The sequence below is a fragment of the Parambassis ranga genome, chromosome 1, assembly GCF_900634625.1.
Source record: "Parambassis ranga chromosome 1, fParRan2.1, whole genome shotgun sequence".
Classification (NCBI taxonomy): domain Eukaryota; kingdom Metazoa; phylum Chordata; class Actinopteri; family Ambassidae; genus Parambassis; species Parambassis ranga.
The window spans coordinates 19,972,999-19,984,766 of record NC_041022.1 but is presented as its reverse complement, the minus strand read 5'-3'; the positions used below and the strand labels follow the sequence as shown (position 1 = coordinate 19,984,766).

Genomic DNA, 11,768 nt, shown 5'->3' with positions numbered 1-11,768 from the left:
AAAAGTTGCTGGGATATTTTAGTCAGACGTGACTACATGTGTTGAATCATCATATCGTGTCATCTGTACTGTATGAGAGGTCAAACTTAATCGGCATTCATTCCCAGTCTGATGTTGCCTGCCGGAAGGAAACTTTTTGTCAGAATTCTTCAAGCTTCAGGACTTCAAGGGAATTTCGGGGGTAATTTTATTGGACTTTCCATTTAAACTTGGAGTGAGTACAACGTTTGTGTTTAATAATCAATGCAAACACTGTGTGGGCATGGAAGGAAAGGGCAGAGATGCTGGGGCAATGAAAGGAAAAGTAAGAAAAGGCTGATGATGCATAATGTCATGGAGCAGCAGCTCTTTCACCTTCACTTTGTTCAAGATGGTTATTCGAATGACTCTGGCTGTGTAAACCACGAACAGTACGCTGAAAGTCAGTGAACAACCAGCAGAACACACACATGGACTGACATGAAATCTGTCAGCTAAATGCTAACAGCCATTATAGGCACTCTGCAGGTTGAGCTGAGGCTCTTTAAACAAAGAGCTGCAGCTTCTTCCACCACTATTTTTGTTCCAAGGCTGAAAGCTGCACTTCACTTCACCTCTTCTATGTAGCCACCACTGACAATGAGAGGTTTCCATGTTAACATTTACAGTTACTGAAGTGCAACTGTGTCCAGATTTGCTTCTTGTCCCATAGAGTGAGTGAGTAAACACATTGCCGCCCCCAAACAGACTGACTGACACACAAAAAGTCTTTGTATTGACTACCCCAGGCTGCCAAAACACACCTCGGGCCAGAAAAAGTAAGCATGAACAAAACAATGAAGCTGCTTTTAGTCTTTCCCACGACTCTCACACAACAACTATCTGTCAAAATGTTTAACTGCTGGTTTATTTTAAGAACTTTTGGTATGAAATATGAAACATCAGTATGAAAGTTTAAAAAAAAAAAACTCAAACCCGAACAGTAACACCCCCTCCAAAATGTCTTGTACTTTGTTCCTCTCTCCACATGCCAACCATACAAACACCCCACACACACACACAAATACTTAATCCTCCACAAATCCAGACAGGAAATGCCCTCGTCAGTAGAGCAGAATGCTTTTGACAGACCCCTGCTGCTCTCTTTCTTTGTCTGCTCCCTCCTCCTGCTCTGCTGAATGATATATGTGCCCTCCTCAAACTCCCATCTGGAAACAGTTAGCCTGTGAATGTTTGCGCACAGCCAATAAAAACACGTCTATCACAAGGCCGCTTTATCAGTAGAGCGATATGATTTAACCATGCTAGGGAGATATTAAGTTTTCTGTAGCTCATGGTTGGAGACAGTGAAATACTAGTCTGGTGCCATGACTCAGGAGATCCAGTCAAATGTCGGGATTAGTATCACTGCTTCTTTCACATTTCACAGCACATACTTGGGAACTGTAGTTAAGATTTTTTTGAGAAACAAACTAATCAGTGTCCTCAGATGACCCGCATTTCTAAATGACATACATCCAGAGAGTCATGTAAATACTGGGTTTAACAAAACACACAGGGAGACTCTGTGGAGATTTTTTTTTAAAGAGAAAGACTAACAAAAATACAAGAGTTGATGAACAAGTAAGTCTGGACTATAATAACTCCTCCTTGGAGTTGCCATGCTTGAGGGTTGAGTATTTGTTGTTTATTTTTCCCCACAAAGTCAATTATAAAAAGAGAAGATGTCTTTTTTGCCTCTTGTTCCACTCACTGCAATAAGTGATGAAAAAGCAAAGCGTTGTCATAGTTTTCATGTTCATGTAATTCAATTCAGGCACAAAAAAAATCAAAACAAAAACCCACAATCACAATAAAATACTGCAAAATAGAATTCAGTTGGAGTCACAAATTCAATCACACAACACAAACAAGTTTAAAAACAAAGTGAATGTAATGCCGGGTTTTGTTTAATTGCTCTGCAGCTTAGATTTCTATAACTAATCTTCAAAAGTTCACATTTTATGAAAAAGCCAAATCATATTTTTACAGCATTGAAGTGTAATTTATGCAGAATGGTTGACACAAGCCTTGCTGCCAACATTTAAAATAAAGTAACTGCAGAACTTCTACAGTCAAAGTGATCCTCGTGCACAACAGTACAATGGTCTTCAGTGCTGACTTATGATATAAAGCTAAACTAAGAAGCCTCTGGAAAAACCCAGAGATGCTTTAAAACACATACAGAGAATCATAAGGCACCTCCATCTACCGCCAACATACTGCAGGTCTAGTTAGTGCAAAATAGAACGTAAACAACTTTAAAGCACAGAAATCATATCATAAACTATATTCTTGTCACATTTTAAGGGGAGTAGATTGTCCTCCCGCTCATTTATTGCACATCATCTTTCTGCTAAAGAGAATTATAAAAATACAGTCCGATTAAAACTAAAGTACATACACCAAGCCAAGCATTTTGTTTGAAGCAGTCTGAATCATTTGGAGCCAGCTGTGATCATTACTGAATGTGTACACATTACCACAGTGTGTTAAGGACTGTAGTTTACTGATGGCACATCCACAAACATGGGAAAGTATGTACTGCACACACAGACAGATGTTTTTGTCTGTTCGGAGTGGATAAAGCCTGTGTAGGATTATGTATATATTTACACACATGACCTCACTCACACACATGATTCCTTCAGTTTGTGTTGGCTCTGTACTCCACAATGTCAAATAAAACATGAGTGTGAGCTCAAAGTCTGATCTTTGCATCCACATCACCAGCTGTAGGCTGTTTAATGCAAAGTTCCCAAGACTGGAAATGTGTATGATTCTACCTGCAGCAAACTCCTGGATGAACAAGGTGTCCTCCAGGGGCACATTCAGCCAGACTGAAGTGTGCAATACTCTGGTAGTAAGGAGCCAAAACAATTAAAAACACTGCTGTCCTAATACTTAATACAAATAAATTCAACTCATTACATCCAGCTGATGGTGAAGTTCTGACTGAGGTTGAGACCGAGATCTGTGACGGTTAACACCTGCACAGAGAAAACATGGAAACATACACCATTACAGCATGGACAAGTCCAAGCAAGGCTGATACACTACGATACAGTATATATCCGGCATATATATATATATATATATATATATATATATATATATATATATATATATATATATATATATATATATATATACACACACACACAATAACAATACTAGCAAGAATGTACTTAGATGCTTTTTTTCACACTCCTCTAAATCTATTATCGCACATTTTCCCATTACTCCAAACCTCACCTGGTTGTCTCTGTAGGTGAATGTTGCATCTTGGGAGTTCACCAGCACTCTGCTTGGCTTCACCTTTACACCATAGAAGGTGGCTGACTCCACTGTGATGTATGTCGCCTCTACATTATTATGGAGCACCTGGGACGTCATCACGTTCTACAAAATAGGACAGTGAAATGAGTAAGTTCATCAATCAGCATGCATGTGTAAGTACTATTTTAAATATCATGATCAAGAGGCAATGTGCACTATAGTATTGTGACTGTGTGTCTGGAGATTTGTTTATCTTTAAATGTAGTATTATCTTCAGAGTAAATGTCCAATAAAAACATTTTTCTTTGAAATGATGTATTTAAGTGTGGATACTCTCCAGGCACAGTTTTGACAGGTTGTCAACAGCCATTCTAAGGAATCGGGTTGTCTATTTGGGGACAGACAGACAATTTAAATCTAGTGTGAGCACCTGAGCGACGCTGAAGACGATGTAGGCATACTGATTGTTCTCATAGGTGTCAATGCTCTCGCCATCATCCCAGAACAAATCTCCGCTGGCTGAGCCATCATCAGACAGGGCTGAGACCAGATGGAGCGGCTGACCAGTGCTTACCCACAAGGTCAGGTTGGGCGCCTGTTCAGACATCATGAAATCATGAGGAAGGTTTACACTGGTTTTAAATGGTGTTAAATGTCAATGAACTTGTCTTACAACAGGATCCGTAACAACCAAAGAAAAAAACACTTCCCTGACCTGTGTAGGTATAACAGAGCCTTCACGCAAGTGCAGGTTGATCTTATCTAGAGGTGCATCCAATCGAAGTTCTTCACCCGCGCTGCGCACAGAGTTTCCCTGGGAAGTCCAGGAACACATAAAGAGTGCTGTGTTCACAGTGAGCTATTCAGTTTTCATTTCATCCAACACTAACATTCATGCCTTACCGTGTAGTAGTCATACCACACACCCTCTGGGAAGTACCCCTCCACATAATTGACACCAGGATCCAACACTGGTGTCACTATTAAACTCTTCCCCCACAGGAACTGTTTGTCAATCCCATATGTTTTTACATCATTTGGGAACCTTATGAGAAGACACACACAGGTGGGTCATGTAAATGATTGCTTACACTTATTAAATATAATGCGTTTGTAAAGCTCTGCTTACTCAAACATTATGGGTCTTGCAACAGTGTGTCCATGTACATGGGCATGATGAAAGAGAGTGTAGAGGACGGGGAAGAGAGAATAGCGCAGCAACAGAGCCTGTTTCATGGCAGTACGAGCCAGTGGGCTGAAAACTGTCGGGTCCTGAGGCTGGAAAAACATTGCAACAAGAAATACAGGTTACTGTGGCTGAAATAAATGAAATGTAACTCGTTTAACAGTCTGTTAAAAGAGAAGACCAGCTACAAACCTGGCAAACTGATGTATCTGCAGGGAAATGCTAAAGATGCTAAATACAGTAGCTCAGCAGTTTGTTAGCTGTTTAGACAGCCAAGTATGCATGATTCAAGTTTTAGGTTGTGACTCATGTCAAAATTTGGCATATGACAGAAAAACAAATGTGGTTAAACGGCAGTATCAAAATAAGGTCTCCAGTATTCCGTTAATTTACTGCATATCAAGCAGGTACTGATAGCACAGAGAAATGCTATTTACCTTGAGCTGGACACTCTTACCTTCACGTCAATGGCGTTGTGGTTTCGGGTAAAGGGATAGAAAGCTCCAAGCTGTGTCCAGCGGACACACAGTTCCTCCTGTGGCTCCTCACTGAAGCCGCAGATATCTGCTCCCACTAATGGGATGCCAAGAAGGTTAAAGGTCAAAATACCTAAAAGAGAACAGAGGTGGAAAATATGACCAAGGAGACACTATGATATGGACATTTCATACACACATATTTCTCAATTCCTTATTGATACATCAGTCCTGGCTATGATTACTGCAAGGCAGTTGAACTTCTTCCAACCTGCTATAGAGGTGTAAAGGTCTTTCCACTGGCTCCTGTTGTCTCCCAGCCAATGACCAGAGTACAACCCCTGACTAGGGAAGGTGGAGCGAGAGATCACAAAGGGTCTCTTTGCTACAATCTGCTTCAGAGCACTGGACAAAAAGACAGAGAGACAGAGAGAGGGTAAGAAGCATCAGGGAGACAATTTAAGGAAGTGTGTGTGTTATAAATCTGTACCTTGCAGAAGCTTTAGCTTCCATGAGTCCATAGAGACTATGCAGATTATAATGTATGGACTGCTTCTGCTGTGCACTGGCACACACCGTTTTGGCTCTAAGCAAACCTCCCAGTATGCCTAAAACATGAGAGGTAAATGTAATTTTAAGAATATTGTTTTCATTTTATTCATGTTCATATCATGTGTGTCACTTGTGCTTAAGATACATGTCTCCTCCCTACCTGGAGTGTAAGGAGGATTTTCCAGACTGTTTGCTGGGCAGCCATTGGTCGATCCATCCAGGAAGTTTGATGGCTCATTCATATCCTAAAAGCAAATGAAAGGGAGCATCATCATGAAAAGTCATTTTTTCCCCCCACCTAAAGTCTCCCGTTGTCATACTCACGATCCACAATCCATCAAATGGCACCTTCTCATGGAACCTTCGTAGGTTGTCATACCACCATTCCTGTGTCACCTCATCAGAGAAATCAGGATAAGCTGTCAGACCAGGCCACACCTGCAAGGAAAGATAATGATAATCAATCAAAACTGGATTTTTTTTTTTTTTGACAAACATGACCAGAAAATGGTGTATTGTGACATACTGGTATCTCACCTTCCCAATAAGTGTTTTGCCTTCAGCATCTTTAATGAATACTCCTCTCTTCAGCCCTTCATCAAATGGCCAGTATGAGCCCTCGGGCTGAGTGCTGCTGATACCTGGGTCCTAGAGGTTAGAAACAATGGTTACACACAATTACCAATTTAGACACAAAAAAATGTGACAGCAAATACAAGCTGTCTGGGTACCAGGATCATCACGTAGCGCTGATCATGAGCATGCAGGTCCCTGACCAGGTCAGGCAGTGTGCCAAAGTTTGTTGGATCAAACGTGAAGTCCATAAATCGGTCCATGTAATCAATATCATTCCACTGGACATCCTGCAATCGCACAGATACACACAATCATTAGTCTGCAGTGGTCTCCCAATGGGTCAGCTAATATGAACTGTGTACCCAAAGGTTTTGTTTTCTTAAACAGGTGTTTTAAACTGCAGCCAACATGTTCAAAAAGGTGATGGTTTTATGTATGGATTTGTCATTTAGATTTATTACCTGAGGTATCCTATAATTCCTCATTTTCTTAACAACCTCCCATGTAGAATTACTAGTGCCGTATCCCCATCGACACAGATGGTATCCTAAAGCCCAGTAGATGGGCATTGCTGGGTATCCTGTACAAGTTAGAGGAATGAAGAGTGAAGTAAGTAAAAGCAGGAGGAATCTGCAAAAGAGAAATGGTGGTCTCTGGTGGTCTGTGGAGAAACTATCATTTTTGCAAATCAAACACATGTATAGTGGCAGGCTGTCCACAGACTCAGTAGTTGTATAAATACATCTTTCTTTCTTTTCTTTTAAAGTTAAAAGCTTGCAACAGCAGTTTGCAACACGCCCACATTTCTCACCTACAACTTCCACATACTGCTGAATCACTGAACCAGGATCAGGACCAAGGAAGACGTAAAAATCCAGAATTCCACCAATACTGCGCCAGGTAAGGGCTGGAGCCGGCTGGAGGACCACATCTAGGAACAGACAAACAAAAAACAAATGGCAGTAAGCACTTTGTATAATAAATTATGAACAACATTTCTCATAGATAAAAACAGTCACGCTTCACATCTTAATCACTGCGACCACATAGCCCATCCCTGATTTTATGTAATGGCTTAATTTTGTCAGCTTCTGTCATATGAACAGTTGTGAAATCTTAAATATATGAACTGTAGCTATTTATTGTGCTTCTGATGTATTACTGAACACAGCAAAAGTCTTAGGGAGACTAGTCGACCAACCCATTGCATTGCTGTTCAGCAGGAAGAAGCCGTGTGCATTCCCCCCATCTTCCATTGACAGGTAAAATGGATGGGCCCCATACAGGTTTGTCTGTTCCTAAAATGAATAAATAACAGAACACAAGCAGTTCAGTTCAGAAGAGCTCGGAATAATAAGTGTCTGTGTGTGGCTCCAATTTTATAACTGTGACCTAATCAATGGGTAATTACCGTAGGGGGCACATCCCTGGCCCACATGGTGAGTGTGTTCCAGTGGACGTCATGCAGAAAGGTGGAGCGGTGCTCACCCAGGCCGTAAATAAACTGACTGGGTAGGGACGTGGAGAGCTGGAGGAACTGGTCCGCATAAAAGAGAGGAGCCACGGTGGTGTTCAGACTAACAGAGAACAGGAAGATAAGTATGAACAACAATGGAGGCTGTTGTTAGAGACTTTTTTTGTACACAATAAATGATCACTTATCAGAGCATATCTTTTGTGTTTCATCATAGCACACAGACACTTCCTGAGTTGGAGCAACCAGAGGCACGTTTTCTCCCAATCTTAAGATCGGAACTTCCTAATCTTTTCTTGCATGTTTAAAGTTATTACCACAAAATCTGATGTGATATTCAGGTCAGTGCTTACAGTTTTTTTAATAAATAAACTATTTAATGTCATAACTGAAAATAACTTAATCAATGCTTAAAGATCTAGGTAATGAATGACCTTAATGGCTACCTAGTATTCAGAAGTACAGTATGTTATGCTAGTGGTAGCAAACTGGCAGCCTGCAGTGTCATGTAAAGAAGCTAATTCATTTGATTTATTGATTGATGTCTGAGCTTATGTTGTTATCAAAGTCAGACTTACAGAACTGCACTTGTGGAGATCCTCCTTACGATGAGACCGAATGGCTGCTTCGAAAGCTCTACACTGTAGTCAGGACTTTCTGCCTTCTTGGTGACGGTGGGGACAGAGATTGGAACCTCAAACCGGGAACTTGAGGGGTCTGTTATCTAGATTATAAGAAAAGTCCACCATGTGATACACTTACACAGATCACTTAAACTTTTTCACAAGCCAATTATAATAATAGACCAAGACTATATGTAAATATAGAAAACAAATGTCTGAAATGAATTCGAGTCTCCACAGAATTACAGTCACACTGGAGGAATATGACATGTTTAAACACATGCAACATTATTTTTGTTGGTTCAAGTTTCTGCATAGATATAAAAAGTTGAGTTCTTGTGCAAAACCAGAGAATGCTTGCCCAGTACAGTACTCACCCTGACACGCAGTCGTGTGTTTGTCTCATAACGTATGTCGACCTCAAGGGTGAGGATGTCTCCAGGGTAGTAGGTTTTCACCTTCTTCTCCAGCACACCTTTCTGTCCCAGCAATGTGTCATTTAGCGACACAAGCATGTAGGAAGGAAAATCTGGAGGATAGAAACACCAAGGAATACCGTTTTTCTGTGATGGGCTGGTGGCTGGAGAGGAAGGAGCGGATGCAGGAATAAAGCAGCAGTTCCTTGCTTCACACAACTCTCGAGTTACAACAACCCCTCTTTCAGGGTAACAATCAAACCTCCAGGCTTCTGGGATTCGGCTGCAGGCTTCAGTGCGGAACGAAGCTGCAGTATCATTCACTTTTGGTTGTGCTTTAGATTCTGGTATTTGTCCTGAGGCCGGTGGCGGTGGTCTATGTGGCTGTTGATTAGAGGGTCTGTGAAGCCAAAACATGGTGCCCAAAAGCCAGCCTCCACAGAGGAGCAGCAGCAGGCACCCGATTACCACAAGACATGTGGTGACGGAGCATGATGGCCTACGTAGAAGCAAGGACGCCTCCTCTGGGTCCGGCACCTTAAAGCAAAGTTATATTAAAAATAAAGCTATAGTTAGGTTAATAGTGTCAGTCAGAGGTAAACATTATCAAGAAACAGTGTTAGTTCAACATTAGACGCTTTGTAACATTAAACCTTAAAAAAACAATGAGTGAACACAAGAGTTTAGGTGAAGGAATTTGCATTTTTTTTCAATGTATATTCCTAAAACATCAACGCTGATGAAGTGTCTATTTTTTATGTAATCAAACGTATAATTTTGCAGAAAAACATCTCCAACCAGGAGGGAGAGCATACAGGTTCTTCAGCAATAATTACAAAAAGACCAACTTCTATAGTTAAAAATCTGAACTCACTGAAACTTCTTCTAGTATAGGACGAGGCTCTCCCGACAAAACAGCACTGGAAAAGTGAACATCTTCAGGATTTAGCCGCTTGTATGACACCATTGTGATGGAGTATGTCTGCCACTGTGGGAGACAAACAAAGGTCAAAGTTCAGTACAGTGACACACTTTATGCCGTTCCCTTTTGTGTGCATGAGCAACAGTGAACTCAGTTTCTCCATTTTCTTTGCTGAATAAGTGCATCTTGCCACAAGTCACATGCAACGTTTCGTAAGTTTGTGAGTTAACACAAACATAACATTTAGGGACACAATAAACCAACAACAGGCTGATACAGATAATAACTGTCAACATGTCCCTTAGCCCTACATTGCTACTATATCTTGTTACTACGGGTATACTGGACTGAATAAAACAAACTCATTGTGTGTTATACTTCAATATTATCATCACAGTTTGGCAATGTCCAAACAATGCTTGTAAATGTCCGCAGTGTCCAAAGCAATACTGTAGCTAACTTTAGCTAGCCCATGTCTGGAAACCTGAATGAATGTCAAAGTTCAACAAGGGGACGTAGCCAGGATTATTTCCAGTTTTAAAGCGTGACTGTCAAAACATTAACAGAAACTCCCCAGGCTGGAAGAGTAGTGTTTGAATGGTGCAAACACGGAGAAGGTTAGCTAACTGTAGCATTAGTGTAACTTCAACCTGAGCAAAGAGAAGCGCTAATGATGCAGTTGCTTACCTATGTATCCCTTAAGTTTACAGACGAATTACATCGAACACAAAACTTTTGCTAAATAAATGTTACGCCAGCGCAGGCTTTCGTAACGCAGATAACCTCCACCTTCTGCATGATGTACGCCTGTTTATCTCTACGCCCTGTTCAAGGAACCTCGTAATTTTGACAACTTCCGTTTAACTCATCATAGGATACTCAACGTTATGCTACTAAATATCATAATAATTGTCATAAGTATACACTTACTGACGATTTGTGATCGGCCATTGTTCTTTAACCCTCATGCGTTGTTCGGGACATTTTTGTCCTCTGAGAGAAATTTTTCTGTTTATTTTGGCCATAACTTTGTCAATATGTGGACAAATTGAATCATTTTTCCTCAATAAGCTTAATTTTACATAAATTTTGTTAATATGATTTTAAAATTTTTCATAGGTCAACGGTACACTGTGGGCAAATTTTACCCCCTAATGTGTTGTTCGGGGACAAAAACGTCCCCTAACTTTAACGGTTTTAAAAATATATTAGATAAATATTTTTTTGAAATTTTTTTGCATAGACCTTTTAATTAACTTCAGTTCTAATCAACAGTAGTGAAAAAATCATTTTCCCCCAGGATTTTAACCCTTTAATCACCAATTTTATAAGGGGTGGTGCTGAAAATTGAAAAAAAAACACACAAAATGGCTCATTTTTAATAGAAAAGGTGAATGTGGACTGGATTCTTTTGAACCTTTATCACAGTCTTGGTCATGTCAAACATCAGTAAAAAAATTGACTTTATTGCATTATTAGTTTTTGCACAGCACTGGATTTTCTTTTTTTCTCCCATTTTGTCCCATAGACTTACTTTATAAACACACTTTTTTTGACTGCACAGCCATGGCACTAAATAATCATGCATTCTTGATTGTTGGTGGTTTACCCTGTTGGTAGGAGGTAACATTTGTGATTTTTACAGTTAACAACTTAATTACCATATTAACCCTTTACCTGCAGGCCTGTGCTCATGTACTGTAGTTTCTGGCTTAAGTATATGGAGTTATAGGGAGTATTTTAGCACATAATTGTGTGTCTACACACTGTGTGTGTATGTTAGAGAGGAAGAGAGCCATTTGCACACTGTCAGGGAAGGAAAGTCAGGAAAATAAAGTTACTAAGTAAGTGAAGTGTACCTAATTCAGACGTACAACGGCAATGCATAAGCATGTAAAATGAAAACATCCAGGAGTTCTGGCGTCTGAAGTTGTGGATGGGTAAAATAGCTGTTTTTTTTTTTTTTTTAGCTTTCGGAAAACACGTCCTCCAGTAGAGTGACTTTACTTTTAGGTTAGTGTCTCAGTTGAGATCACTGAATTAGTCTAAGTGAGGTCTAAGTGCCCCTTTTCCATGGTGTGTTGCGCTCCACACGACCATACGTACATGTGCATGTTACTAAATAGACACCATAGATAGATAACTTGATAACATAATAAATAATCATTGACTAACCAAATCTAATCTACAGTTTAGTCCCCTACTAAAATTAGTATTAAAAGTAGTTTAGTAAAGTAAAGTAAAGT

At 40.1% G+C, this 11,768-nt stretch overlaps 1 protein-coding gene across 2 annotated transcripts; it reads right to left on the bottom strand.

Annotated features, from left to right (window-relative positions):
- Positions 1 to 1,910: 1,910 nt before the first annotated feature.
- Positions 1,911 to 10,350, bottom strand: gaa2 (alpha glucosidase 2). 2 transcript variants are annotated; one of them, XM_028415009.1, is made up of 21 exons: positions 10,210 to 10,350; positions 9,475 to 9,588; positions 8,562 to 9,137; positions 8,140 to 8,285; positions 7,499 to 7,664; positions 7,289 to 7,385; positions 6,899 to 7,018; positions 6,549 to 6,667; positions 6,243 to 6,374; positions 6,049 to 6,159; positions 5,836 to 5,949; positions 5,672 to 5,756; positions 5,450 to 5,567; positions 5,231 to 5,364; positions 4,941 to 5,092; positions 4,427 to 4,575; positions 4,201 to 4,342; positions 4,013 to 4,111; positions 3,728 to 3,892; positions 3,274 to 3,420; positions 1,911 to 3,008 (listed from the first exon to the last, which is right to left on the bottom strand). In XM_028415009.1, the coding sequence occupies exons 2-21, from the start codon at positions 9,565 to 9,567 to the stop codon at positions 2,946 to 2,948; spliced, it is 2,928 nt and encodes a 975-aa protein (XP_028270810.1). In that variant the 5' UTR covers positions 9,568 to 9,588; positions 10,210 to 10,350; the 3' UTR covers positions 1,911 to 2,945. The 2 variants fall into 2 exon arrangements, with proteins under 2 accessions (XP_028270810.1, XP_028270818.1); XM_028415017.1 differs by having other exon boundaries at positions 9,475 to 9,598; positions 10,204 to 10,338.
- Positions 10,351 to 11,768: the final 1,418 nt, after the last annotated feature.